Source organism: Marasmius oreades, chromosome 1 (assembly GCF_018924745.1).
Source record: "Marasmius oreades isolate 03SP1 chromosome 1, whole genome shotgun sequence".
Lineage (NCBI taxonomy): Eukaryota > Fungi > Basidiomycota > Agaricomycetes > Agaricales > Marasmiaceae > Marasmius > Marasmius oreades.
In genome coordinates, this window is record NC_057323.1 from 3,174,192 (window position 1) to 3,200,596 (window position 26,405).

At 46.9% G+C, this 26,405-nt stretch overlaps 12 protein-coding genes across 14 annotated transcripts; 4 read left to right on the forward strand and 8 right to left on the reverse strand.

Moving 5' to 3' along the window:
• Nucleotides 1-287: 287 nt before the first annotated feature.
• Nucleotides 288-736, reverse strand: E1B28_001057 (uncharacterized protein; the record flags this gene model as incomplete). The annotated part of the gene is made up of 3 exons (XM_043146953.1): nucleotides 288-387; nucleotides 438-553; nucleotides 599-736. The coding sequence occupies 3 exons, from the start codon at nucleotides 734-736 to the stop codon at nucleotides 288-290; spliced, it is 354 nt and encodes a 117-aa protein (XP_043015658.1).
• A 635-nt stretch (nucleotides 737-1,371) lies between these two features.
• Nucleotides 1,372-3,758, reverse strand: E1B28_001058 (uncharacterized protein). 3 transcript variants are annotated; one of them, XM_043146954.1, is made up of 8 exons: nucleotides 3,393-3,758; nucleotides 3,136-3,336; nucleotides 2,880-3,075; nucleotides 2,646-2,819; nucleotides 1,994-2,586; nucleotides 1,818-1,935; nucleotides 1,595-1,764; nucleotides 1,372-1,524 (listed from the first exon to the last, which is right to left on the reverse strand). In XM_043146954.1, the coding sequence occupies exons 1-8, from the start codon at nucleotides 3,635-3,637 to the stop codon at nucleotides 1,509-1,511; spliced, it is 1,713 nt and encodes a 570-aa protein (XP_043015659.1). In that variant the 5' UTR covers nucleotides 3,638-3,758; the 3' UTR covers nucleotides 1,372-1,508. The 3 variants fall into 3 exon arrangements, with proteins under 3 accessions (XP_043015659.1, XP_043015660.1, XP_043015661.1); XM_043146955.1 differs by having other exon boundaries at nucleotides 1,372-1,764; XM_043146956.1 differs by having other exon boundaries at nucleotides 1,381-1,935.
• A 1,785-nt stretch (nucleotides 3,759-5,543) lies between these two features.
• E1B28_001059 (uncharacterized protein) lies at nucleotides 5,544-7,266 on the forward strand (the record flags this gene model as incomplete). Its single annotated transcript, XM_043146957.1, has 13 exons — nucleotides 5,544-5,609; nucleotides 5,665-5,719; nucleotides 5,788-5,838; nucleotides 5,892-6,038; nucleotides 6,097-6,127; nucleotides 6,178-6,241; nucleotides 6,292-6,336; nucleotides 6,403-6,465; nucleotides 6,520-6,579; nucleotides 6,639-6,799; nucleotides 6,849-6,869; nucleotides 6,942-7,146; nucleotides 7,219-7,266. The coding sequence occupies 13 exons, from the start codon at nucleotides 5,544-5,546 to the stop codon at nucleotides 7,264-7,266; spliced, it is 1,017 nt and encodes a 338-aa protein (XP_043015662.1).
• Nucleotides 7,267-7,519: 253 nt separating this feature from the next.
• E1B28_001060 (uncharacterized protein) lies at nucleotides 7,520-8,218 on the forward strand (the record flags this gene model as incomplete). Its single annotated transcript, XM_043146958.1, has 2 exons — nucleotides 7,520-7,880; nucleotides 7,947-8,218. The coding sequence occupies exons 1-2, from the start codon at nucleotides 7,859-7,861 to the stop codon at nucleotides 8,216-8,218; spliced, it is 294 nt and encodes a 97-aa protein (XP_043015663.1). The 5' UTR covers nucleotides 7,520-7,858.
• A 225-nt stretch (nucleotides 8,219-8,443) lies between these two features.
• Nucleotides 8,444-10,847, reverse strand: PZH1 (serine/threonine protein phosphatase Pzh1). The gene is made up of 7 exons (XM_043146959.1): nucleotides 10,424-10,847; nucleotides 9,812-10,360; nucleotides 9,324-9,749; nucleotides 9,245-9,272; nucleotides 9,096-9,188; nucleotides 8,547-9,041; nucleotides 8,444-8,486 (listed from the first exon to the last, which is right to left on the reverse strand). Exons 1-6 carry the CDS (start codon nucleotides 10,647-10,649, stop codon nucleotides 9,020-9,022), a joined length of 1,344 nt encoding a protein of 447 aa, XP_043015664.1. The 5' UTR covers nucleotides 10,650-10,847; the 3' UTR covers nucleotides 8,444-8,486; nucleotides 8,547-9,019.
• Nucleotides 10,848-10,902: 55 nt separating this feature from the next.
• Nucleotides 10,903-11,819, reverse strand: E1B28_001062 (uncharacterized protein). Its single transcript, XM_043146960.1, has 6 exons — nucleotides 11,767-11,819; nucleotides 11,665-11,716; nucleotides 11,511-11,606; nucleotides 11,320-11,448; nucleotides 11,178-11,261; nucleotides 10,903-11,121 (listed from the first exon to the last, which is right to left on the reverse strand). Exons 1-6 carry the CDS (start codon nucleotides 11,776-11,778, stop codon nucleotides 11,030-11,032), a joined length of 465 nt encoding a protein of 154 aa, XP_043015665.1. The 5' UTR covers nucleotides 11,779-11,819; the 3' UTR covers nucleotides 10,903-11,029.
• Nucleotides 11,820-12,415: 596 nt separating this feature from the next.
• E1B28_001063 (uncharacterized protein) lies at nucleotides 12,416-15,786 on the forward strand (the record flags this gene model as incomplete). Its single annotated transcript, XM_043146961.1, has 17 exons — nucleotides 12,416-12,632; nucleotides 12,683-12,724; nucleotides 12,778-12,840; nucleotides 12,889-13,120; nucleotides 13,172-13,237; nucleotides 13,289-13,454; nucleotides 13,510-13,650; nucleotides 13,713-13,814; nucleotides 13,870-14,038; nucleotides 14,092-14,167; nucleotides 14,220-14,421; nucleotides 14,476-14,571; nucleotides 14,626-14,808; nucleotides 14,870-15,100; nucleotides 15,151-15,498; nucleotides 15,552-15,641; nucleotides 15,703-15,786. The coding sequence occupies exons 1-17, from the start codon at nucleotides 12,461-12,463 to the stop codon at nucleotides 15,784-15,786; spliced, it is 2,463 nt and encodes an 820-aa protein (XP_043015666.1). The 5' UTR covers nucleotides 12,416-12,460.
• A 30-nt stretch (nucleotides 15,787-15,816) lies between these two features.
• MPC1 (pyruvate transporter mpc1) lies at nucleotides 15,817-16,453 on the reverse strand (the record flags this gene model as incomplete). Its single annotated transcript, XM_043146962.1, has 5 exons — nucleotides 16,387-16,453; nucleotides 16,316-16,335; nucleotides 16,169-16,266; nucleotides 16,098-16,117; nucleotides 15,817-16,043 (listed from the first exon to the last, which is right to left on the reverse strand). The coding sequence occupies exons 1-5, from the start codon at nucleotides 16,442-16,444 to the stop codon at nucleotides 15,817-15,819; spliced, it is 423 nt and encodes a 140-aa protein (XP_043015667.1). The 5' UTR covers nucleotides 16,445-16,453.
• A 35-nt stretch (nucleotides 16,454-16,488) lies between these two features.
• Nucleotides 16,489-18,089, forward strand: E1B28_001065 (uncharacterized protein; the record flags this gene model as incomplete). The annotated part of the gene is made up of 7 exons (XM_043146963.1): nucleotides 16,489-16,555; nucleotides 16,625-17,121; nucleotides 17,176-17,371; nucleotides 17,430-17,475; nucleotides 17,526-17,564; nucleotides 17,635-17,866; nucleotides 17,923-18,089. The coding sequence occupies exons 2-7, from the start codon at nucleotides 16,719-16,721 to the stop codon at nucleotides 18,087-18,089; spliced, it is 1,083 nt and encodes a 360-aa protein (XP_043015668.1). The 5' UTR covers nucleotides 16,489-16,555; nucleotides 16,625-16,718.
• A 47-nt stretch (nucleotides 18,090-18,136) lies between these two features.
• E1B28_001066 (uncharacterized protein) lies at nucleotides 18,137-19,164 on the reverse strand (the record flags this gene model as incomplete). Its single annotated transcript, XM_043146964.1, has 4 exons — nucleotides 18,901-19,164; nucleotides 18,515-18,850; nucleotides 18,343-18,456; nucleotides 18,137-18,288 (listed from the first exon to the last, which is right to left on the reverse strand). The coding sequence occupies exons 1-4, from the start codon at nucleotides 19,049-19,051 to the stop codon at nucleotides 18,137-18,139; spliced, it is 753 nt and encodes a 250-aa protein (XP_043015669.1). The 5' UTR covers nucleotides 19,052-19,164.
• A 275-nt stretch (nucleotides 19,165-19,439) lies between these two features.
• On the reverse strand, nucleotides 19,440-21,963 carry E1B28_001067 (uncharacterized protein; the record flags this gene model as incomplete). The annotated part of the gene is made up of 12 exons (XM_043146965.1): nucleotides 19,440-19,524; nucleotides 19,575-20,069; nucleotides 20,132-20,196; nucleotides 20,253-20,384; nucleotides 20,442-20,543; nucleotides 20,602-20,722; nucleotides 20,773-21,057; nucleotides 21,112-21,262; nucleotides 21,313-21,667; nucleotides 21,722-21,749; nucleotides 21,817-21,886; nucleotides 21,944-21,963. 11 exons carry the CDS (start codon nucleotides 21,961-21,963, stop codon nucleotides 19,701-19,703), a joined length of 1,698 nt encoding a protein of 565 aa, XP_043015670.1. The 3' UTR covers nucleotides 19,440-19,524; nucleotides 19,575-19,700.
• A 719-nt stretch (nucleotides 21,964-22,682) lies between these two features.
• On the reverse strand, nucleotides 22,683-26,389 carry E1B28_001068 (uncharacterized protein). Its single transcript, XM_043146966.1, has 12 exons — nucleotides 26,100-26,389; nucleotides 25,916-26,044; nucleotides 24,931-25,854; nucleotides 24,770-24,880; nucleotides 24,530-24,712; nucleotides 24,008-24,471; nucleotides 23,899-23,944; nucleotides 23,709-23,845; nucleotides 23,382-23,658; nucleotides 23,236-23,326; nucleotides 22,888-23,181; nucleotides 22,683-22,833 (listed from the first exon to the last, which is right to left on the reverse strand). Exons 3-11 carry the CDS (start codon nucleotides 25,102-25,104, stop codon nucleotides 22,901-22,903), a joined length of 1,764 nt encoding a protein of 587 aa, XP_043015671.1. The 5' UTR covers nucleotides 25,105-25,854; nucleotides 25,916-26,044; nucleotides 26,100-26,389; the 3' UTR covers nucleotides 22,683-22,833; nucleotides 22,888-22,900.
• Nucleotides 26,390-26,405: the final 16 nt, after the last annotated feature.

Consider the following 26,405-nt stretch of genomic DNA (forward strand, 5'->3'; position numbering starts at 1 on the left):
GGAAGAGAAAGTTATGCCACCGACTTTACCGTTCTCGCCTTCACCTCCACCCTCGAAGCATTTGCATTCAGTTATCGTTGGTCCTTTACTTTACATATCCTTACATTGTTGGCGAATTCGGTGAGTTAGCGTATGGTGATGTTGGGTGAGCTTGAAAATTGACGCAAACTCCACCAATGTCTTAGCCAAATTCTCGCGACAGTGACGCACTAAGGCCGCCCGCCCCAAAATATTGCGTTTTTATTTTCTACCACATCGCGACGACCGCGCGATACATCCAATATATCCTAGACCGACAATCCTGGAGTATCCACACCAACCCCTGCGATCAGTAACGTAGCCTTTTCTGAACGATGACGGCCTTCGAAGTCGAATGGTGTAACGCCACTGCAAAGCCTCAGTTCCATTCCAAAAAGCAAGGAAGAGAGCTCACGAACTTGATGATACCATAAGTGGGTTTCAACCCCGGTAAAATCACGCTAACCTTCTCATCTCTTGGTGGGATCCTAGGAACAGGTGACTGGACCATACCGCATAAATGGTAGGACCCATTCTGATCGTAGGCATGCTTTTAGCTACGATTTGAGTCAAACCGTACATGTCGAAGGTAGCCATTTTCGGCCTGCAACTGTTGGCAACTCTGTTGTTCAAGAGAACTCTTGCGTCCAGAACAACCATCACATCGCCTGACTGCTTCGACATTGGGCATGTGAGTATCGATCTTGATAAGAATCATCGCTGGTGAATCGTATTCACAGACTCCGGCCACCGATTCTCATGTCGTTCGTATTCGGAGACACGGCAGAGTCAGCAGTCGGGCAGTAGGGATCTAATCAGAAGATATGTATCCTGTTCTCGCTCTGGCCAATAGCCTTCGTTCCCAAATCCTGGACTTAGCTCTGAAGAGGTGAAGCAGCACAATATATTAGGATACTGTATGGGAACTACCTTGGTATCGAGTTTCTAAACTTGGTATGGAGACGTCGACGTGAGAAGTGAGGAAACAAGATACATTTCGTCATGCCAACTCATTAATCAATTAATCGAGTGAGAACCCAGACTTCAACCAACCAGGTCAAACAATCGTTCCGATGTAACATTTGCGACGGGCATGTTTCTGTTAAGAAGGACGAGTTACAAGTTAAGGCTATTCTCTACCGATGAACAGAGAACTTCTCTTCCTTGATTTAGGCATTCTCCGCTCGGATGTCGGCGCCCGGCAGCCAGGCCTAGGACTTCTGCCTCGACGTATAAATTGCCCGATTTGAAGCGTTGCGAACACTAGTCACTTTATCGACTGCATTTTGAAATTCACGAAACTAGACACTTCGAACTTCGCACTTGGAGCTAGTCGCTGTGACTTGCTCGCATGACACACCACTCGCTAACGTACTACCTTCGGGGAACCCAACTCATCCATATTCCAAGCCGTCCAAAATGTAGGTGTGATCAAAGAATCATTGTCGATTGCTCAGTACAAGCTCTGCGGTCGTTGACAAGAAAATCGGTCAGAAACATCCAGAACTACAATTCCGAGTTAGACGCTTGATATCTAAAGCGAGAAGTGAATGTGTCATGGAGAAGATCCACATACTCTTCATTCCTGCAGAGTCTTCCTTCTTCCGTCTGATGCCATCTATCGCCTCCAACATTCACTGCTCCATACAAGATCTGATCTGGGTCCCATTTGTCCTTGATCTCAAGTAGCCTATCATAGTTGGCCCCGTAGAACGCTTCCTTGAAATCAGGCTCACTAGGATCTCCCTGAAAAAGAGGTTAGGCAAATGTGTCAGAGGGCGGCAGAAATCTCAAGATACTTCATTGTCGTAGGATCCTGAACCTGGCGTTAGCTTCTTCAGAGCCGGCATGAATTCCGTTGTTATCTTCTTCTTCTGGTCTGAAAGCTGTGCGGAGGATTCACCATCTGTCAAAGGACTGTGACGACGGAACAGAGTCAATTCGACGGGAGGATTTGAAAAAAGGAGAGGCTTACAGCGCAACTATAACATGTTTATTCACGTCTCTCCATGCGGGTAAGACAGCATTCTGAGGGTTCCCGGCAACATCTAACGTGGGCTTCATGATGAAATCGGCCACAAGGCCACCGCCTTCCAAGATACCTCGGATGGTTTCCTGAGTACGCCGGAGCGTCTCACCTTGAGCGAAGACTGACTGCGGTAGTAGCCGTGAACCGAACGTTATGACCCCGATCGGCACATTGATAAGATTGTCGAGGGTGTTGTAGCCATCAAGGTATTTATCATACGACTGCACGCTCGAGGTATATTTGACTCCCAGTCGATCAAGGCTGTCCAGCAGAGGCTGAAGAAGAGCTGAAATTTCAGCAGAGGTTTTGTTGACGGCAAAAATCGGGAATAGGTTGAAAAACGCGCTGGAGTATTGTGCCGTAGACCAAATTTTGGCATCCGCAAGGCTCGGGGTGCTGGCCTGGTACGCGTCGATCGCCTGATAGAACGTTTCTTGGGTATTTTCATCCAAAGTAAAGTTGAGAGACGCAGTAGTGACCGGGAGGTCTTGGTGAGCTTTGACCGTGACAGACCATACGACTGCGTAGGTGCCTGCTCCCTAAAACAGTATAATCTAGGTTGAGTTGTTGAATAGTAGGTCAAGCGATGAAAGCATACGCCGCCGCTCAATGCCCAATAGAGGTCTTGATTTTCCGTATGGGAAGCACGGACAAATTTGCCTTGAGTTGTTACCACCTCGAACTCTAGGGTCTGGTCTGCACCCAACCCGTATGACGACATCGTAGCAGATTGTCCACCGCCTTGTACGAACCCACCTGTAAAACCAACGTTCTGCAATATCCGAGATCATATCAACGAGGGACAGTTCACAGACACTGAACAAGGCTTTACCGGGGTTCCACCAGTCACGACGACTAGACCTTTGCTATCAGCTGCTAGTGCAATGTCGAAGCTGAGAGCTCCTGCGTGGGCTTTGAAAGCTGGTCCCGTATGAAGAGGCGACTTGAACTCCGGAATCCATTCGACATCCCGCAGATGATGCACCCAAACTGCTACTGCACCTGCACCAGTCGATCTTCCCAGAAAGCTTGTAAAGGACGAAAACATATCAGTTTGAATTTCGTTACAAAGGCCAGTAAACGCTTACTCATGACCGGTATTCCTTACTACGAATCGAATGTTATGTTCCTTCACGAATTGGACGGTTTTTATGACATGATCGACCGACGAGACGTTCACCGCATATTGCACATATGCGCCAACTCGGCATGGGGTTTCTCGAGGATCAAAAGGGTCACAGCTCTTATTCAGAAAGCCGGGATCCATTATAGAAGATGAACTGGCCTCACTAAGTCGATCTAGGTCAGTACCGGAGTATAATCGAGAGAAAGCGATACGACGAACTGGAATTCCATAGAGTGCCAATTGTCCCGAATCGCGCTGCATTTTGCCTCGTCGTAATTCGGGTCATGACAAGGTCTACCGAGTGGAACAGTCTGGATGAGGCGACCATCGACGGATTGGTTGAAAGCGTTCCACACATCTTGAGCTGGCCAAGAAGAGTCTGTAGGCAAAAGTCGACATGCACTGTCTTTTCCGACAGTAAGCACGATGAACGTGGCAACAACGACAAGGGCCGCGCAAAACATGGTGTTGGGGTTCCATTGAAGGCGTGAGAGTCACAGATTTATAGGCCATACGTTCCGCATTCAACGTCGGGATTCAGATCAGATGCTGTTTTGATCGGGAACATGAGAGAATCCAGGCAAGTCATTCTCATTTTTATACCAAGTACTAGCCTCATATTTATATTACTGTAAGGTGCTTCCACTTTGAGCATGGGAAAGATATATCAACTAATAATCCAGGCAAGTTGGCGACTTGTCGGGCAATAATAGCCTTGAACAATTGTAGCCACGCATCCCCCGTTCGGTCGATGCAGGCTACTTCACGCTAAAACATAATATAGTATAAACCTTAAAGTAGTGTGAAGCTACGAGTCCACAAATAATGTACTTTTGGTCGAATCTTTATATGTTAGGGTCATTTTTCTGCGACGCTTACTCACTTCACAAAAGGGTTGACACCATGTCTCGCAACGTTCATTATTTCCTCGCGGTATCCGGTGTGAACTTGTAGACTTACTGCTTATGTGTACGCAACACCTCAAGAGCCCTCGGCCACGCTAACTCTATGCGTTCCGTCGGCCGTGCCTCAGCGTCTTCATCCTCTTGAGTCTTCTGAGCCTTGCTCCACTGCCACTTCTCTGATGCTTCGGGCCTGGGCTTATTATTCTGGCTGGTCTCTTTCTTTACTGCTCGTGCACTTCCCTGAGATATCCGGAGAGGTTTGATTTTCTTGGGAATGTGTTGATTGGTCCTGTCTGGAGGTCAGCTGCTGGATCGACTAAAATAATTCAAGCCAGTACCACGGCTGTTGATCCACGTACTCTGGCGCCATTACTAACCTCTCGATAGAGTGTTTGTCATGATGATCACAAACAAGAGTTACCATTTCGTTATAGCCTTCGACGGCGGGTTTCTCGAAGATAGGCTTTACCCGAGAGCCATGCTGTCACTAGTACTGGAGTTATTTCTCTAGTCTATCTGAGAATGGGTTCATAAGTTGTTGTATCCGAGTACTGCAAGGCATTATTTACAACAACATTTCTGCAGAATTATCTGTCTAACCTCGAAGAACTAGCCCAACGTTTTTACACTGGCACAAGCGTGCGAAAATAGCATGTGACCCGCCAAATCTGAGGGCAAATCCTTGATCGTTCTCGTACCAAGTGACTCATCATCTGACAACCATCAAAGAAGAATCAAAGAAGTTTACAACACTCCCAACAACACACATATATCCTGGGAGGCTGTCCAGGGTAAGTGAACTTTCGTTGCCGTTTTGAGGGCTTTCAGCCCACCCTCCAGAGGAAAATCAAGAAAGAATCGAGATCGACTTGACGTACCACGGAAAAGTGATGATTTGAGTCGACTCATTCATCAGTCTAGCATCAACTCCTCTCGGATTCCACTAGGCTCGTGACGATTTTTTGCGGCTGGATTTGGCCCAGCTGTCGGACTTAGCAGATTTTTCCGCAACCCCTCAAGATCTCAGATTCCGACTCTTGTGGATACACAACGCGTAGCTCATGAGTGATAATTCTAATGCATCCTCTTCTGCACTCCAAGGTGGCTTGCATTTCTCTACCAGAGAACCTTTGCAAACGTCTGTCATTTCACTGCCTCAGGAATTTATCTCACACTCCGCTGATGGCATCTCGTGTTGATTTTAGGACTCCACCAGTGGCAGTAGATCTTCGGAGCAACTGGATACATGGACTCTAGATTCGTAACATACCACATGTCAACGACGAGAGTGGTACCGGCGCATCCTCAAGTTACCTGGTGTCCAAGGGTAACGCCATTCCAAATTGTCGTCCTATATATAAGTCCTTCCGCTAACGAGTCCCTTCAGTCCCCATACCATCTCTGATCTGATATTAGGATGTCTACGAGTCCTCCTTCCCCATCTCCTGCACTGCTGTAAGTACTTATGTTTCTCATCTACCGTCTATGTTTCCCCACTCTGGCTCACCAGTCACCCAGTGCAGGACCTGTGGTTCGTACCTTTTGCATATCTGAACTATGACGGTAGCTGACCACATCTCCGCTAGCTGGTGGGGATCTGTGTTAGCTCTATCCTTTTCGGAGTTTTATCTTTGCAAGTCTGTAAGTGCTGAACGTATCCGAGCGTGTTGTTGAGGAAGTTCTATTTTATTGACACCGAATCCTTCAAGACTTCTATCGAAAGAAGTTCCAGAAAGACAAACTCGTTTTACAATGCCTCGGTAAGTTCTTCTTGGCCGAAGCCGTTTCAATGTTCACGAGAAGTATGTTTCAGTTGCTGCGGTTTACATCGGAGAGGCTACACAAATAGCTTTCGCTCTCATGTTCGGCTGGGACATGCTTGTTACTGGTTGGGGGGTACCTGGAGCCCTCGAAACATATACATGGCCTGCATCGGCCCATGTCATACTATCGGCTCTATGTAAGGTTCTGCTCTCTCGCCGTTGCACCGAATGTTGATCCTCAACGCTACGGTCTAGTGTCCGGGACGGTGCAATTTTTTTTCGCATGGTATGTATACACCAACGATTGCCTACCGATTCTGACAAAAAATTAATCAGGCGTGTGTATTCGTTGCGTAGAGACAGTATCGTCGTACGAATTGTTGCGGTTGTCATTGTCCTGGTAAAATTTCGTTTGTTCATCGTCAATTTCTTAGTTTGACGCGGTACCAGGCTGCTCTAATGCAGGTTGTCTGTGGCATCGTTGGACCGAGCTTTGTTTGTTCTCTGTCTGTCCTCCTCAACCGCTATACTGATTGGAGCGGGTTACATCGAAATTCATAGTTCATTCAAGGACTATCTAAACCTTACCTAGTCAACCTGAAACAACTTTCAGACTGGGGCGAGGTATTTTCTCCCCCCCCCCCCCTTGCTTGACATTTCTGACGCCTCTCGTCCTAGGCATGGCTCATTGGAAGTTTGATTTGCGATCTTATTATTGCAACTGCTATGACATGGATCGTGAGTACCAGGCAGCTCTCGGAGAGTTAAGCTGACCAACGACACCATCTTCAATTCAGCTCCTGGATTATATCCGCGCCTCTACAGTTTCACGTACCCGGAATCTGATTAAAACCCTCATCTTATACAGTGTTGAAACAGGCACAGTGACCTTCACCGCTGCGTTGCTCGACGTGATTGTCTTCACGGTCTTCATAGACAACTATCTGCATCTATGCTTGTAAGTGAATTTAATCCGAGTGAACGAGTTCCTCATAACGAAAACCCAGTACTTTCATACTATCGAAATTGTCCGGCTAGTCCTCGGACAACGCTTCTCTCTTTGGTCGGGGCACCCCATTCATGACCTTTCAATAATCTAGGTATTCCAATGCACTATTGGCGAACCTCAACGCAAGACAAGCAGCCGGCAGCAATGACTCCAATGTCATCTCGTTAGGCACAATGAGGGGGCCGACCGTCACGGAATATTCTTCACAAAACACTCATAACGGGGGATTCTCAGCCTTTCAAATTTCTACTACTCGTATCGTAGACGATGGGACTGGCAGTGCTCAAGCTTCAAAGGCGAGGAGATAGACTCCAGAATCATTAGATCCACAGCTGACGATACTGATGCCGCCTTGTCTCTTTTCCTAGGGAGATGTGAAAAATGGAGAACAAGTCCACTTTCGCTCTGAGGTCTAAGCACACTCGAGTATGTGATTTGGGATAATGTCTATATTCACCGTCCGTTTATGTGTGTATGTAGTTGGTAAAATCTCTGTTACTTCCTGCTGTTGCTTTCGAAGTCTCGACTACCTCGATATCAAGCCGGGGGCGAACACTAACGCCTCTTGCAACTACTTTTAACATCTCGAGAGGCTTATCCTCGTGACGGTGACCGACCAAGGAATGTGTTAGATCCCAGTATACGTTTCTAAATTTCTGATGAGGGTTTAGGTTGGAGCATTCAACACTATGATTTATTGATGCTTCTTCTTGCTTTTCTCCCGTTCCCTCTTGGGGGATCCGCTCCAGATATCCGTTGTTCCTCATCAAGGAGATCAAACATCTCTGCATCGTCCGCCCCTGTTGTATCATTCCCACCGACCCGAGTATCCTCCTCACCCAACCTTCCAGTGGCAGGGGAGTGACCGTACGTCCAGACGCCGGCAGGTTCCGACGCTGCCGTCTCCCACGCTCATTGTGGACTTCTAACATCCTAACTCCTCTCCCATTCCATCCCCCAATGAAGTCAACAGCTAGATCGTTCATTCGAGCACGGCACTGATCACAAATGAGCGTAACTGACGTTACAGGTAGACGTTCCCCTTAGGTCCTTTGTTGGTACTTGAATCGCTAATCCTTTGCTTGTACAAATCCAGCCATTTGGAACACCAACACCTTCTTTGCGTACGTCATCTCGGTGAAGGTTATCGGTCTAGAATGGGAAGCTCGACGACTAGCGGCGGTAGTGCTCGCTACCCTTGGCGTGATAGCTGTCGTATATCACTCCGAAGATTACCAGCGTGTGCCAGTTGCAGATGGGACGAAGAGGGAGAAACAACTCAAACGGCGAGGAAGATACCGAGCGAACTCCCCCCTTCGGTCTTCATTCCAACTTTTTGATATGTTTGCACACTCCTTCTTGTTGTGATTTCGATTCGTTCTTCATCGGGCTGGTACTGAGCCATTCGTACTGCCCCGCAACTGGTCGATAGTGAACGCTATTGTCGGAATCGCTTTGACGGGCTCGGTATTCAATGGAGGATTTAGGGTATGTACGGTGAAACATGAATCTGTATAATCACCTCCGTCGGTGGATTGTTGGCAATAGCACTCGTCTTCATCTCGGACGTATTACTGGGTACCACAGAAGCCTTCAACTTTTGGACGGTGTCCGGTTCAACTGCAGTAATTGCGGCCTTTGCAGTTTTGGCATATGATATAGTCAGAAAATAATTCGTCCGTGTTAATTAATTTACCTGAATGCAATAGAAATGGTATATGATTGTTTCTTCGTGAGATGAGAGTCGTGTCGATTGATAAAGATTGCGGACGCAAACATCGGCGAGCATCAGAGAGTTTCAATAGATAGCAACAGTGAATGAGAAAGGGACCAGTAGTACCAAAAACGAAGACAGACCATGGATGTATGTATACAGGAGGAAGTTCATGAATGCATGGAATGTATAGTAATCAGCGAAAAAACACAGAGATAAAAATAAAGGGAATCCTTCAGGCATTCTGATATGAACCCAGTGTCATGATTGCACAAACAGAGGACCTTGACGACGAATGGATTCCGGGGCAATACAACCATCTCGACCATTATCGCAGCCGGCGAGGATTAGAAAAAAGACGCCTCCTGTCCTGTAACTGTGCTGGACCGAAGTACACCATTACTCAAATCTTACAACCGTCATGTAAAGCGAGAACCGGAAGAGAAACAGCAGTTTCAGGACGCCGTTGCCATTAAACTGTCAAATTAATTAATTAAACCGACGATGGATGAAGTTGACGATGATCTCTACCTTTTCCGTTTGGCTTTCGTCATCTCCTTCCGTAGCGCTGCACCATCGAGAGGTTTCAAGAGCTCAAAAGCACACAGCAAATCTTCCGATACACTGGAAACATCGAAACATCAATCCAGAGACATGAGATGTGTCTATAAATAACTAACCTCATGCATGCGCCATAATTGTCAAATTCTACAAGACACAATATGAGCATATAGTGTAGTGAAAGCCCGAAGCCCTTACCTCCACAATAATTCGGGGCACTGAAGACAGTGACCAACGTCCGATCATTCCAAAACTCGTAACCGTCCTCGACCACCATATGAGCTCGACATATTAGATCCATGTCGTATCGAACAAGGAATTCATTGATGATGCCTTTTCCAAAGCAGTAACTGACTCCTCTTTCATTATCTTCCCAATCCATGGCTGTATCGGATGGATCCGACCATAAAAGATCATTCAGAAGTCCATAATCGGGAACATCGGTGGGTCGTTGTATCCGTTTGATATCATCCATGGAGTGTAAAGAGGGGGAGAGTCCACCATGTACGCAGAATATCTTGGATGCGACAATAGCGGCGATGGGAAGGCAGTTAAAGACATCAATGAAGGTTTTCCAGGTCTTAATATTCGAACGTCGTTTGCATTCGTCATAGAAGCCGTACACTGTTTTGGGGCAAATTAACATATTTCATGAAGGGGGAGTCTGGTTGAGTGGAGACGCTCACCTCTGGTCACATTCGCACACTCATGGTTCCCCCGCAGTAAGAAGAAGTTCTCCGGAAACTTGATCTTGTAGCATAAGAGTAAGAGTATGGTCTCGAGACTCTGCTTTCCTCGATCGACATAGTCTCCAAGGAACAGATAATTGGCGGCGGGGGGGAACCCGCACATTTCAAATAGTCGAATGAGGTCGGAATACTGGCCATGCACGTCTCCGACTATCTTGACCGGTGGAGAGAGCTCGATTAATGTGGGTTGATTGAGGAATACTTCACGAGCTGCTAGGCATATTGCTGTAATTTCTGTGTTCTTGAGACACAAAGATTTGCTGACTTTGCCCGTGTACCCCACATCGAGTAGTCGTTGAATCATATCATCCACATCAAACGGTTTCTTCACTGCTGCTCCGTTGGAATCAATCTGTCCATTATTGCTGGTTAACGATCCTGGGGTTGATATTGCGTTGGAAAGGATAGTGGTTTGCGGACTGGAGGGAACGTCAATCGGTGCCGGGGGTGACTTTGGTGATGGGGAAGGTGACGCTGATTGTGAAACTGACAGCAATTCAACCGCATCGTCAGAACCTTTCAGATGAGGGGGGCCAGAAGTAACGTTACTTGTAGAAGAACCGGATACGGTGAGGGATGAAGTTCCGTTGGGGACGCTCTGTGAATCGGATCCCCTTGCAGTCGTCGAACCTGTCGCTTTCGAAAGACTTGACGACACAGTCCCTTCTGCAGACTCTTCTGTGGGATTATCTGAGCCCAAATCGTTTCCATTCCCATTCCCATTATCCTTCTCCTTTCCGCCTTTCTTGGACTTCTTGGACTGCTGTTGGCCCATCTGAGACGGTGCACCCGGTGGTTGAGGGGAAGACGGCCTGGCCTTGGTAAGCCGTGAGGTGAATACTGAAAGGAGAGTGGGAGCCAGTGTGACCAAGCTGGATGTCGCTGCGAACGACAACAGGGCGGAAAGTGCAGTTGAGAGGAGGGCAAGCTGCTCGACACCGACTGAAGCTCCTACAGGTAACACATATGCACCCAAAAAGGAAATTGTTTACTTTCAACCTATGACTTTTTCACACAGAAATGTTATAGCCTTTTCCAATACTTAATTGCTTATTCTGCTTTCATCGGCATGCGAGCGCTCATACAAAAGACATGTTATCGCGCGTATATAGCACGGACAGAGTGAAAAGTATACTAGGTCATCCCAGAATCCTTCTAGAACTTCCCAAACGATTTCGCTGCAGCCTTGTTCTTGGCCACCCGCACGACATTGAAACGGACAGTCTTTGACAGTGGCCGACACTGGCCTACACATAGAAACTAGTCATGTATTGTCGAAAAGGGAGCCAAAATCTGAACTCACCAACTGTTACGATGTCACCAACTTCTACGCGGAATGCAGGAGAAACGTGAGCAGTCAGGTTTTTGTGGCGCTTTTCATAACGGTCTACGATCGCACGAGTTAAAATAATTGAGAGGTACCGGTATATTGAGACTTGACGTACTGTATTTAGGGATATAATGGAGGTAGTCTCTTCGGATGACAAGGGTGCGGTACATTTTGGTGGAGATGACCTTGCCAGTCAGGATACGGCCACGAATCGAGACTTCGCCAGTGAAGGGGCATTTCTTATCTGAAGAGAACGCAATGATTTATGGATAGACCGGCCACGAAACAATTACTTTGAACACGCACCGATATAAGTGCCATTGACTGCTTCGGAGGGTACCTTGAATCCCAGACCAACGTCTTTGTACCACCGCCTTTCCTTCGTTGAAACCTTCTTTCCACCTGTTCGAACACAACCAACCGTATGAGATCCTGCACAACCACTTAGGTCCTGACATACCACGGGCCTTGGCGTTTTGAAAAAGGGGTTGCTTTTGATAGGCTTTTTCGATCTAGCAGCACGTCAGACACTGTTGGAACGATAGCCGAAGAAATTGGTTACTTGTTCAGCCATCGTTGGTCTTGAGGGGAGGTTTTGAGAGTCGCGACTGCCTATAAAATTGTTGACACTTGTTGATGCACTCGGCTGAGAAAGTCACTGATTAAACTGTGCAGTTTTTCGGGAATAGCCGAAACACCTGGCCATCTCTCCCTCGCAAAAATCTTCATGTCAAGTTATACGTCGCTGTCTTGGCTCCTAGATAAAGGAAATGATCGTTGCCGCTTCCGCTGTTGCTCAGAACTTAACTGATTAGCCTCGTGTACTATTACTACGCATGGTTGAGTCTTGACTTCCAATTAGTGACACCAAAGTGAGACGTCCATTCTGAAGCAGCGAAACTCGAGCCTAGTCTCCTCAGGCAGACCCCCAATGGGATAGTCGAGCCCGTGAGTCGGCAGTGACATTCAAGACTTGCTTGATGAGTGCTCAATGCCTCGTCCGAGAAGGTTTTTTCATTTTTTTAAACCTTCAGGCTCCACCAGCTGCATACAGTACGAGGCCAGCATTTACGGCTCTCCTCCTGTTAGCATAGTCACCAAACATACAGACGCGCTCTAAGAAAGAAAGAATATTAATATAGGTCGACTTGTCACATCACGCACCCTTCACGAGGGTGGCAGTCCTGCGGCAGTCACGCCATATGCTTCGACGCGTTACTCCACTTCGTCATCTACGCGTTTCATTTTCTCTTTTGATGGAAAGACAGCAAACACTCGGACAATTCTTCGAAATGCCTAAACCGGATCCTCCACAACAATCGACTCTCAAAGAGATGTGGGTAAAGAAACACAAGGAATCGAAGGTGCCCAAGGAAGTAGAGGAAACACGTAGGGCGGCAGATGAGCACGAGAATACGCGAGAGATGTGTGCGCTTCAACTTACATTCCATCCTCTCCGCAAACTGATCCACTATTAGCTGAGAGTTCTAAACGTAGACATCCAGAGGTCCCTGAAACAAGTAAGCGACTAACGGATTAGGCGTGAACGCGGCTAAAACACAAAGATTCCTAGGTAACGCCCCCAAACAAAAGAAACGAAAGGTGGTATACTCCGATGACGAAGATACATCCCCAGGTAAATTCTACTACCACCACCTACCACACCTACCTGATTTCTGCGCAGCCACCACCACCGAGTCTTCCAAAACCAAGCCATCCTCTCAGACATCTAAACTCAAGTCTCCAAGAGGGAAAAACGCAGTATCATCTGCCGAACACGATGAAAAAGATGATGGTGCAACGGATGCAGTATCTACTGGCAGTGGTGATGGGGAAAAGGGCCATGATGAAGATGAACTTGTTGAGGATGAAGATGAAGAAATGGTCGCCTCGGGCGGTGCGGCAGCATCCAAGACGTACGTGTTATCATCCCTGCCACACACTGCACTATATTTCTATTACATTAGTGCTCTCGCAGCTCTCTCTAAAATAAATGAAGTCGACGTCAAGGGCGGATGGAAAGTTTCAGAACCGTAAGCTTTTTGCATTGTCTGCCTCGCGACCTGTTCTTACTTTTGCTTGAGAGTTCCCTATGCCGCTCTCGCGAAAACTTTTTCAATAATAGAAGCCACAACGAAACGACTGGAGAAGAATGCATTGCTCACATCATTATTATTGCTTGTGATTCAACGAAGCACCAAGAAGGATCATACCTCTCTCCTTCAGACCGTTTATCTATGTATCAATCGTGTAAGTTGAGATCCAATACTTTTAGGCCCTCCCTTTTCATCCATAAGTACGACAGCTGAGCCCGGATTACATCGGAATCGAGCTTGGTATAGGGGAAAGTCTTCTCATCAAAGCCATTGCCGAATCCACAGGAAGGAGTCTGGCTGTTGTCAAAGCGGATCTGAAGAAAGAAGGGGATCTTGGGCTCGTCGCATTGGTGAGAATGCACCGTTTTGTGTGGTTTGTTTGCAACCAATTTATCGAACCGGGACGTTTCAGAACTCGAAAAATAGCCAGAAGACGTTATACAAGCCAAAACCTCTAACGATTCCATTCGTGTTTTCGAAATTGAAAGAGATCGCACTTAGTACCGGTCATTCTGTGCGTATGGCGATCTAAATTTTTGGTTCTCTTACTAAAACGCGTCCGTTCGTAGTCACAGGCGAAGAAGGTCGGAATAATCACAAAACTGTTAGCTGCTTGCCAGAATTTCGAAGCCAAGTATATCGTCCGTAGCTTGGAGGGCAAACTCAGGATAGGCAATGCGGAGAGATCTGTTCTCGTCGCACTTGCACACGCTGCAGTCCTCGCAGAGAAAGAGAGCTGTACGTCTTTCGAGGTCTTCAAAAAAAGTGAACAGCGGTAACGACTTGACTAGCGGGTAAGAAATGGAGCAACGAAAAGCTCGCCGTGCGGTTGGAAGAAGGCGCTGATATCTTGAAGTCAATCTATAGGTAAGCACCTTGGTGTATATTTTGTAAGGGCAGTGATTTCATGTGTTTGCAGTGAATTGCCCAGTTACGATGAGGTTATCCCAGCACTCTTAGAACATGGAATAGATGGCCTACGCGAGCATTGCAAGCTGAGACCGGGAGTCCCGTTGAAACCGATGTTGGCTAAACCTACGAAAGCAATTGGTGAAGTGCTCGATAGATTCGAGAACAAGCGGTTTACTTGTGAATACAAATACGACGGAGAACGTGCGCAGGTCAGTTTACCATGAGATTGGTGGATTGCATCACAGTAAACCAACTGGTCGTAGATTCACAAACTCGAAGATGGCACGTTACGTGTTTTTAGCAGGAATTCTGAAGACATGAGCAAGAAATATCCTGACCTCGTGGAGCAAATTCCTCATGTGTGTTATCACACTTATAGTCAAGATTGCTGGCTAACCTATGATTTTTACTAGTGCATCAAGGATTCCACGAAGTCATTTGTTCTGGACTCAGAAGCCGTTGCAATAGATCGCACAACAGGCAGACTACTGCCATTCCAAGAATTGAGTAGAAGAAAGCGTAAAGACGTCAAGGTTGAGGATATTCAAGTCCGGGTCTGTCTCTTTACTTTCGACCTTTTGTATTTGAATGGTGAAGTAGGTCATCTTCATCCCGCCTTGAGAGTGACTCCACGATGACCTTTCCCGTTCCACTCAGTCGCTCTTGCACAATTCACTGAACGAGAGAAGAAAACTATTACGTGAGCACTTCCAACCGGTTGATCGCGAATTCCAATTCGCAAAATCGTCCGAAAGCGAAGCAACGGAGGATATACAAGCGTTTCTCGAAGAGAGTGTCAGGGACGGATGTGAAGGTCTAATGGTCAAAATGCTTGATACTGATGCCAGCTATTATGAACCTAGTAGACGTAGTGTCAACTGGCTGAAGGTAAGATGGCTTCATGAACAGCGTACATCTTGCTCATAGCCATTCATTAGCTCAAAAAAGATTACCTGGCGGGCGTGGGTGACTCGCTAGATCTTGTTGTTATCGGAGCGTTCTACGGAAAGGGCAAACGAACGAATGTGTACGGCGCTTTCCTGTTGGCATGTTATGACGGCGATTCGGAAGAGTTTCAATCGATCTGCAAGGTCGCGACAGGTCTTAGTGATGAAGCCTTGCAAACGCACTACGAGATGCTCAAGCCGTTAGAAATTCAAAATCCTAGAGGCGATGTCAAGATTGGAGGTGCCAAAGCGGATGTCTGGCTTGAGCCTCAGGTTGTCTGGGAGGTCTTGACGGCAGACCTGAGTTTGAGCCCAATTTACACGGCAGCGCAGGGATTGGTGGGCAGACTTGACATATGTGGCTGATGCAATGTTCTAATGATCTTCGGCAGGTGGGAGACCGAGGAATATCTCTCCGGTTTCCTCGCTTCATCCGGGTGCGAGATGACAAAAACGCAGAGGATGCTACTGGCCCCGAACAGGTGAAGTGTTGCTCCGTTCTGAAAACGATGAGCGAACGATTGATATTGAAGCAACTGCTAGATAGCGGAAATGTATGAACGGCAGGCGCTCGCACAGAGTACTGGGAGAAAGAAGAAGGGAGATGTCAACGATGACTTTTGGTGACCAACCCTTTCCCTATTCTTTGAAAAACAGTCATTTTCCTACTTTATTTATCTGGTCTTTTGCTTTCTGCACTGCCTCTGTCACGGATTCTTTCACCTCCTTTGCATTCTCTTCCACGACACCTGTGAGACCTAACTTCTTCTCTCTCCCACCGTTGTACCAGTAGTTGAGAAAACGTACGCCCTGCGTTGATTGAGCGACGGCATTCGTGGCATGGCACGCGAACAAAAGGTAATTGCGTGGTTGCACGCGCCAAGCTTCAAAAGTCGAGAGATGAGATTAGCGAAGGGTGCATTTGAAGATTGACAAACCAAAACGCATGAAAACCATGCTGAAGAAGTATTTGAGCTGTTGGATACAGCAACGGAACGCGAAAACGTACGAGTAGCACCCCAAAGCAGTGGTCATAGAACCAGATATCACCTCTTCGCCCTTGCTAAGGTCAGCAATAGCAGCGAGCGGAAGACCCCAATTCGCGACCTAAGAACAGGTCAGATGAGAATTTCTCGAGAGTTGAGTGTAGACGAACTGGACCCCAGAAGTGTGTGCCTATATTCAATGACAATAAGGATCAAAAAGAGATAAATAAGAGCTACGCACTGAAGAAGTACTCTCGAGCAGCTGGAGAGCGAAGCCAGTTTACGAATGTAGAGGCCATAACTTTACAAGGTAGTGGGAGAGAGGAGGAAATTATATGGAGCACGTGAGACGAAGTCTACCTAGACGTTCCTCCGTGTTCCTCCTCACATTCGATATATTTTCTTCAATGGCAAGTAATTGTCTTTCTCCTTCTTTCTATTTTTCAGTTTGATTTCTGGTTTACAGATATAATTGACAGGAACAGACGCGTGCGGAAGAGCACGTTTTAATCTTTTCAGCGTCTTTAGTCCGAGGCCTCATGTTCTTAGTGCCTGTCATTCTTCTCCGCAGCCATGCAGCAGCCAAACTACGCACCTTACTACAATCAACAAGGATACTATCCAAATAACCCATATTATCCCCAATATCAATCTCAATGGCCTGCTGCTGCACGCCAGACACCTTACACCCATCCTTCCTTCTTTCCTCAGTCATCTCAGGGACCTCAGCAACGATACAATTACTCGCAACCTCCGCCCGGTTCTTCGGTGCCCTTGAAGTCGAATTTAAAGCGCCATGGTACAGCTCCAGCTACCACCAGTGCGACTCCAGCCGTGCCAACACAAACGCCTAAGCGCAGGAAGAGAACAAAATCGAACCCTCAGGACCCTTCAAAGGTGGCCGAGACGACTCAGCATGAGCACCAGCGCACGTCCTCGAATACAAAGGCGCCGCCACAGATGTCTGATTATCCAAGTCCGTTTCCTGCTCACTGTCCATGGGCTGATGCTGACAGATTTGACTATTTAGCTCGAACGTTTCTGTCCTTAAGTGGTTCCGATGAGATTCATATCGAGAATATATCCACGTACGCTATGAATGAAATAAGAGCGACAATATTTCCCAAATGGCCCCACGGTATGGTTTTGGATGAGCTCAAGGACCTAAAATGGAAGATCAAATTTAGTGGTTCTCCCTGGAATACGAGTGGGCCGAGTGCGACGAAGTGTGCTGTTCATTATGCAACCTTGTCTATCTACCTAATTCCCCTTTGAACATCTTAGAGCTTGGGAAATGTTGCTCGCTCTATTTACCCTTTTCTCAAGACGAGTAAGTGTTTAAGTTCTATCGTCCTATCTGATCGTACTGATAACACTTAGGGATATTCTTTCCAAACTTCAATATCTATTGGAACTTCGGTGAACTTGCCGTCTCTGATGATCACGAGATCCAAAATGTTGATTGCTCTATCTAATAAATCTCTTGAAGACACCACGGCTAGTTTTTCTCGCAACCGAAATCGACTCATCCAGCCATTTTTTCTTTGCCCACCCCTTGAATGGGGGAAGGAAAATCACTTTCATTGACCCCCCGACGCGCATACAACTTCACCTCTTTCCTTACCTGCAAGAGACTTCAGACCTCAGTGGCCACATAGAGGCCAAATTCGACGAAGAAGGCACGACTTTTTCGATCGAGTTGAGGCAGGGTTTGTACACTGGTACGAGGATCTTTTACTTCCCTCTTTTCAATTACCTAATTCGTAAGATCGTTTAGCTCATAGCATCACCCCGGCACACTTGTTAGTGGAAACCCTTCAGAAATTAGAGGAACTCAACGTTCAATTGGAAACTTCAATCCCCATGGCGCGTAAAGGTCCATTCGCAAAACTTGGATTTGGAGAACGGCCGGAATTTTATCTCTTCAAAGCAGTTTCGACATAGATTTTTGTTGGCCTCCGTGCTTTCTTGTACATGTATCACTCGCGATCTTAAACCATCTTAACGACTTTGGTTCCATCTACGACCCCCGCAAGCCTTTTGGCGACAACTTTGCCGTCGATTTTCCGATTGCACAGTTCATCCCACCAGCCGAATAAGAAGTCGCGAGCGATGAGCTTAAACCAGGGGGTAAATTTATTGTCTGTGATATTCAACATTGAGCTACTGCCAGTGTTGCATATAAAAAATAACTTACTGGAGTCATCGAACATGGCCTGTAGCTCCGCTTTGTCGACGTACTTGTGGTCACTTATTTCGTTTAAATTGGGAGTGACCGAAACATCGCGAGTGAGGAACAGGATGTAGTCGACTGGAATGAAATCAGCATCAATCAAGGGTTTTTCGGTAATACAACTGCATAAACGGACCTTCATGTTCACCCCACAAACCATCAGAGGGTGCGAGATAATGGATGCGAGTGAGGTACTGGAATTCCTCGACTGGCGTTTGTGTTCGAGGGATGCCAAGCTCATGCTCTAGTTTCCTAGAAGCAGCTACTCGAACACCAAGCTGATCTTCCTCGACCTTTTCTTGCTCAAAATCGTCCAGCGGATGTGAGCAGCAAGTGTTTGTCCACATATCCGGGAAAGTAATCTTTTCAGAGGCACGTTTTTGGAGGAGCAGTTTGCCATCTGAGGGTCGGAAAACAAAGGCAGAGAAGGCCCGATGGAGAAGACCTTTGTTGATGTTTTCCATTAGGTGGCCTTCAGAAATGTTTTAGCCTTGGGAGGTGTAATCTATAAAGGCCACTTGCAGGTTTTCTTATCTGCTGCACCGAGAGCGTTGTCCTGTTCATCCACTAGGATACATCTCTCCTTCATTAGCTTTACTTGTACGGGATCATAGCCATTGAGGTCGATGCTGGAACGGACAGCTTTGGCAGCGGTGACAGCGGGGGAAGACATCGTGCGATCGAGTCGAGGAATAGGACGGGTCTGATGAGTCAGACGAAGAGAGCAAGTTCGGACAAGGAAGAACAGTTTGGGTGGTTTGGTAGATGGTGGTCGTTTTATACGGGACGGAACACAGCAATTGATTCACGGCGGTACAGCTAATTACTACAAGTTACAACATGGCTTACATACAACCTCCGATGACCATTATTATGTTTAATTTCGGATGATTATGAGTTAGTGTTCACGGATATGGGGCCATAAGGCTCCGCTTGAGTAACGTGGACAAGGTCTTTAGTAGCGAGAACTGGAGGGCATTCGTCTACATCTTCATCTTGCATGAACGATAGAGGGACTTGCCTAGGCAATGGTAGAAAGCAGCGGCTGCAACATGTCGAGTGCTCGTGGTCCTCGGAACGATGGTTTCAAAAGGTAAATTACCGGAAGTTCCACCTGGCATCGCCTGCTGCTGCATTTTCACATATCTGACAATTCGCGATCGGTCCTTGTCGGTTGGTAATGTAGAGCAACTCACTCGAGAAAATTGAACGAATTGCGTTCGAGCGTGACAAGGTTCAAATCAGATCGTTGAGTTTCGGAATTTCGGTTAGTTGGCTCCTCATCTTCATCTGAAAGGCGGTGAATAATAAATTGGACTGATTTACGTGAATCGTATGCACAAACGCTTACCTCTCAACACGAAGTCTTCGCCTATGATCTGAGAATTTTTCCCGAAATCACCTGGGGAGGCACCTCGGGTCACTGAAATGTTTCCATTTTGACTGAGAGGTAGAGAACACTCTCGGCGACTCAAAGGGCTTTCACGAAGTTTGACATCGGCTCGTTCGAAGGCAACTCTGTCACTCCCTCCCCCAGCACCACCTACACTAGAGGAGATATCGGCTCCTGCACCATCCCAAGGAAAAAGCGAACTCTTTTGAGATCCTAACTTCTCGTTTGAATCGAGGTTGAAGCTGAGGTCTAGTCCAACTGAACGCTGCCTAGAAATATTTCGCGCTTGCCCTGGTTCCTTGCAGGATGTGAGTACCATCCAGTCGATGAGCCGCCAACCGTCAAGACTCAAGTATTTACCTCGGAAGATCTTAACACGGGAAGTTCGACATCGATATCCACATTGTTTCCACTGAAAGGGTCATCTGTCGAATAGAGCTCGAGTTTCAGCTTCCGTTACGGTAGATGCGGTAGAGGATACCTGGTAAAAAACCGATATCGCCCGCCCCATAAAAAAATGTGTCGTTCTGAACAACTGTCTCAATGGGCAACGGGGTCCCTTCTGGTGCCTCATCAATAGTTTGCAGCTTTCGTCGTTTGTTAGGAGGTCGCGCTAGAAAGCATAGTAAACGAGACCGAGCAAACAACGATGAAGACTGTTCTGACATACTTGATTCGGGATCGTCGATGTGGATGTGTAAAGCGCCAGTCCTAGCTTCGACCTGAACCTTGAAATTCTCCTGCCAAAAATCTATAAGAGAGGGAGCCTCAACTATGATATGTATGAGTGAATGGGCGGAATGAGACACGGTGATGGCAAGATGGCATACTTCCTGTAGGGACACCCCAAACGAGTTCTTCTACCACCTTCCCGCTGTCCTTTTTGATCTTTTTGTGATCAAGCTCCCGTCTTTGATTACGTTGTTCTTGCACATATTTTGCACGAGCAATCTGAGAATAAGGCATAAGTTCGCCAAGTTTGACTCCGAACTATGCCACACCTTCAATTCTTCATCGGTCAGTTCAGTTCTAGCATCAAGCAGTACACGAATTCTTTTATTTTTCCTTGGTAAAGCTGATCGTTTTTCTTTCTCTTCATTGACGACTCGTGTTGTAATATCAGCGAAAGGGGTTTGTTGATGGGATCGGACATCTTCGCCTTGAGATAAAAGCATACGTGAAAATGAATTAGAGGGACTTGGAAGTACAACGGAGGCTGCTCGCGATGAAGCACATCGGCTGCGAGATCTGGGCGTGCCATTCTCCTCGAGAAGACGAGGATCTGTCTGTATTTAAGGGTAAGCCATTTGAAACGCGATATAGAGTATGAAGCCGATTACCTTGGAGGGCGTTCTTGTATTCAGTGGCTGAGATGGTCTGGGATGGTCAGCCTCAGGCAGCGCCGGGAGCATAAATTCATCTCCTCCTGTTAACCCCAGTCCTAAATGGTCACTCGGAACCTGCAGCGGATTCAGATCCACGTCCATGTTCCTTCATGCAGAAGTGTCAGGAAATCGCATACGGGGTAGGATCCAACGCACTGTTGGGATTCTTCAATGAACGGACCACCCCATCCTTCACCGAGTTCGCGGGCTAATTCGTCGGCAAGACCACCATCAAGTCCAAGACCATCTGAGCTCTCGAAGAAGTTGGTATCGAGCTGGATGGCCGGCTCAAATTGTGACGAAAATGGATCAATGCCGTCGGAGATCCCTTGGAAAGAGCGGTCAAAGGATACGGACAACAGGTGATCATGATGCTCTTTCAATGTGCATGCTTCCGCGCGAACATCCTCCGCCTGCTGCGTATCTTGACGGCCAACCCGCTTCTGCATCGGTTGTTGTGAGTGAGGATCAAACTCCTGATCTCCTGGATCTACATCCATTGGCTCTGGAGCTATAAAACTTTCGTGTCATCAACCTGCCTTTATGCAAAACGAACTAGGTTCACCTAGAAGATTGAGGTGCCGGTCCCAGTTCTGGAAGAGGAAATGAAGGAAATGTTGAAGGCCTGAATTTTATTGAAGAAAACACTGAATGACTTACCTCAACCATGGCATCAAAATCGGCGATGAACACGGAATCTGGACCAGCTGAGATGGTGAGAGCGGAGGAACTTGTGCAATGGTTAGGGCACGAAACTGACAGAAAAATTTCCCAGCAGTTTACTAACCGAGCAGTGGGTTGAGCCATCTGCAACGTTCGTTCTTTGGCAGCCGTAGTTTGTAGATCCTGGACCACTTTTTTCAAAGAGGTCACGCAGTTTGTAACGTCTGTAAAGAAGATTTCCTGTTTCACTGATCGGACGATGAGACAATATTTTCAACATCAGATTCCAAAGGATGCTTTGCCTTTATAAACGCTAGAAAACCGGAAAACAAAAACTTTAGCATATGAACGCTACTGATCATATCGCGTCCTGCCTCACCGTGCAACGCCAATCATAAGATTACTTGACAACCTCAACGCTAACGGTTCTTCTGGCTGCGCGATCAGGTTGCATAGTTGGGAGATGTCGGCTGTAAGGACGCATCGTTTGGGGATTTTCTTGAACGTAGACTTTGAACCCAATGTAGCTGCAAGCCTGCGGGAGTGGTTTAGTGATGATAACACTGCCGAGAAATGGGATCTATACCAAAGCAAACCGAAACCGCTATCCCTACGAGCAAGTAGCTCCTGAGAAAAAAACATTCTAGAGGCAAACAAAGATTAAACTAGGAGAAAAGCAACGAAAGGACGGGTTTTGTGGAAGTTTGCTTCCCGCTTGCCTGTAACAACGCGGCACCTGAATCACCAGGATCCCAATGAGAGAACAAGAAGCGAGGAAACAGGAAGAGAGGAAGGGCGAGAGTCGACTTTATACCACCGGGCTAATTAAGAACTGCCATCAACGGCGCGCTTCTCGACTCCGATCTTCTAGTTGACACCCGAAGCTGATTAGAACTCCAGGTGTCCAAATCCATATCGATTCGTCGATAAAGATACTGTTTTATTACTTTATTAAACTTCCAGTCCATTCAGAATATCCGTACTCCTGTCAAGTTTCATATAAGCACATTCAAACTATGCGATACGAGGAATCAGCCACCGTCAACTGCAAGATAAAGGAAATAGTACCATTCGAATATATCTAAGCCCTTCTCCATTTACCAACGTCCGAGCCTACGAGTCTGGCGAACAATTCGTCACGTCCTCCGACCCACTTGAAGATCTCCTCATGCTCATTTTCCCCATCTTGTGTATCGGTCCATTTCAAGGTCAATCCCTTGAACAACCCACTCTTCTTCACGACCTTGAGGTAAGTCAGCGGAAACGCCACTGTTGGATGCGGAGCCATCAAGGGCGTAAAATAAAAGATCGCGGGTGATAATGTGATGAGACCGGGACCGTTCGAATGCTGACATGGAAAAGCTGGATGACACGTCAGCAAAAGCGGCCATTCAACCAGAACGAGAACAGACAGACCATGAGACTCGACAGGTGATAGGAGCTGCCCGACTGCTGTTGCGGCAGACGGTACTAACGGTGCCTGAGGAGCATTAGACGTCTGTGGCCACTGTTGACGGTCACTAAGAGGGGAAAATAAAATATGGACAATGATTCGTATGTACCTCTTTATTACCGCCAATAAGTTTGTTATCGACTGCCCACGCCTTGCCTATCGCAGCCCGTTCACCCCATTTCTTCCAATTTATACTCTTGTCCGTGTTGGATGCGCCTACGGGCCCAGAGAGTGACCGACTTGTTATTTTGGTGTCGTTGACCTTGGACTCCTTTTTGTGCCTCTTGTGTTGGGGCTTCACATCCAAACCAGTATTGATACGCTGTGATATCAACTCCATGGCATAGTCAGCGTCTGTAGGGACGTCAGCAAGAGGGGGAGGTAGTCTAAGACTGAAGTTAGCATGCCCGTTGATGCCAGTACTTTAGTCGCCTACCTGGCTCGATCTTCGTACGGCAAAGCAGCGATGACAGGAACGATATGCCAAAAAAGTATACCTGCGACGAGATAAACTAGCTTTGAGATGTATCGGGTCGGGAGTAATAATGTTAGGAAAAAACATATGACCATCAACTATGCGACGGTTAAGTAAGAAGGCCGTACACATGGAATAGACGAAAACATACCACCCCGTAATGAAAGGAAGCTTTGGTTCGCCGCCAGATGAACAAACTAAGGAGGAAAAGTCATTTATTTGTTATTTTGGATTATGATGGAAAAAAGTTTGGAGCTCACTTATGTATCCGCTCGTGGAAGTCCGCGATCGAGCTTGCACACTGCAAGATGGAACGTTTCAAGTCTCTCTCCTGCTGATTTTCCATGGGGTTATCCAGCACCGTAGAAATGTCTATCTCAACATCCGAACGATCACTGGAGGCTGTTTCTTTTCCTTTTCCTTTTCCTTTCTCTTTTCCATTTTTGTACTTGTCCTTGACCTTTTCATGGTTTCTAACATCGGATTTCACCGACTTTGTGATTAATCTGAATAGTCGCCACATCTCCGAGATATCAGACGATGAGGATGTAAGACGTGCGGAAACCTCATCACCCAATTCCTTTGCCCGTTCAATTTCAATCTGTCGTTCCCTCAACTCTGTAGCAGTCGGGTAGGGAAATATCCTACGTCGGACCAAATTGTAGAGTATCCGGAGGATCAGGGTAGGTAACAATAGATCGTAGTACCATAGTACCCAATAAATCTGTGGAAAAGAATTATCAGGTCTGGAGCATAGAGAAAGGGTAACACTGACTACAGACCAAGCAATAGAAACCGCTCGTTTGCTTTTCTTCCCAGATGGCTAGTTTGAACAGCCTATGCAAGAACGGAATATACACAGGGATTGTCGACAAGTGTAGTCTCTGAGTTGCAAGCCGAAGGCGCCCAAGGGTGAATGGAGGAGGATGGGGTGGAGACGGAGGCAGGTACGGCAACAGATACCGCTGGCAAAAGTGTCAAGAAATCAAGATGACTTGTCAATAACCCCGGTGTACACGCACTGCTGCTAATTCTTCACTGAATGAACGAGATGCCCCCTTCATTTCGCTATTGACATCGGGTGTCGATGACCAGGTCCCTCGAGGCAGGGGTATATGAACTTCAGTAACGTTCTGCATGCAACGTGTCTGCGTGAGCTGAGGAAAGATAAAAGAGCACGCACGGCAGCAAATAGACTTAAAAATCGTTCGATTTCCTCATTGTCATACTCCTCCCGCAGTTGAGATTCTGACAATCCAATGTCGAGGCTTTCATCGAGATCTGAGAAGTCGAGTTGGTCCCAAGAAGCGCTGTCAGCACTAGTGGCCTCAGGTCTGCCATGGTCCTCGGCTTCCATCCAGGAGACACGAAAATGATATCTGGCAAAAAGTGGTGTGGTTGCAAGTTCTAGTCGGTACTGCCTGCAAGGGTGAGGCCACAGCGTAAACTGATGCCATCACGTAAATATTCCAAATCAGCAGTGGAAGAGCGATATCTGTTGCTCTACGTCACTTGGGTAAGCAAGTTACACACATATGTAGGAAACACCTCGATAGCTCTTCGTAAGGAAAAGAAGGAGGAGGAATCAGTCAAAAGGAAGACCGAAAGCAACAGGAAACAAGACTGAAGCAACTACGTTTGTACTAATTGTAGTGTTGTTATATAGTCGGAACACTTTCGTTTAACGCACGAAGACAGAGAACAAACCCCAAATAGGAGCTGTCAACTGGATGGAAAGTGTGTAGGGATTGGACGTGGACCACTCCAGATATGAAGCATGAGTTGGAGTAACGATGTCCGGTGTCCCATAACGATACCTTGACGACTTCAACGGCCGAAGGGGCGCATTGGTGATTCAACAAAGATGTGATGCGCGATCTAGATTGCGAGGCATGAGGACCTGCAGGTTGGAACTTGGAAGAGTATCTCTGAATTGGGTGTATCTAACTTAACTTACCAGCCTTTGGCGAAAAGCGATATCATCGGTTAGAACCGAGTCGATTAAACACATCTTCATCAACTGTAAGGATTCGGAGATAAAGAGCTAGCCGAAACAGTGTGGAAAATAGCTGGACAAGAGTGGACACCACCAAGAGTGGGTACGATCCTGGCATGCAGCCCAATCAAGTTCAAGAATGATAATGGAAAAACAAAAATCGGTGACTCACGTCTTTTCCAAATCCTGATCTCAGAATCTGCCTTCCTTATCTGGAAATTAAGAAACCAAAAGGCAAAACGAAGAGACCCCGTCGAAAAACGAAGTAGTGAATAGATGGATCTATGTCATCAAGAATCGTCTACAGATCGATAAGCTCATGATGAATAAAAAAACCTGCGGAAAAAAAGCCCTACCAGAACACGTTGATAAAAACACTTGGAAAGGTATAACGATTGAGCTTTTAGAAAATCTCCGCACGGTGAATCCACAAGCGGGGACTGGGGTTCTACTGAGTATGGGGTAGCATTGAGGAAGTGTCAGTTAAGAGGTTGAAGCCGCTCCGCGTGCTACAGGTGGTTCTAAACTCTAGCAAGGTTTCAATCCCTTGCAACCTAGCGGGAGGTACGAGCACCGACTTCGGTCGGCCCAGTTGGCAGCGGGGACAGCTAGGCGTCTGCTCACCTCTGTCATTTGACAACGCTCCACAAAAAAAAAAAAAG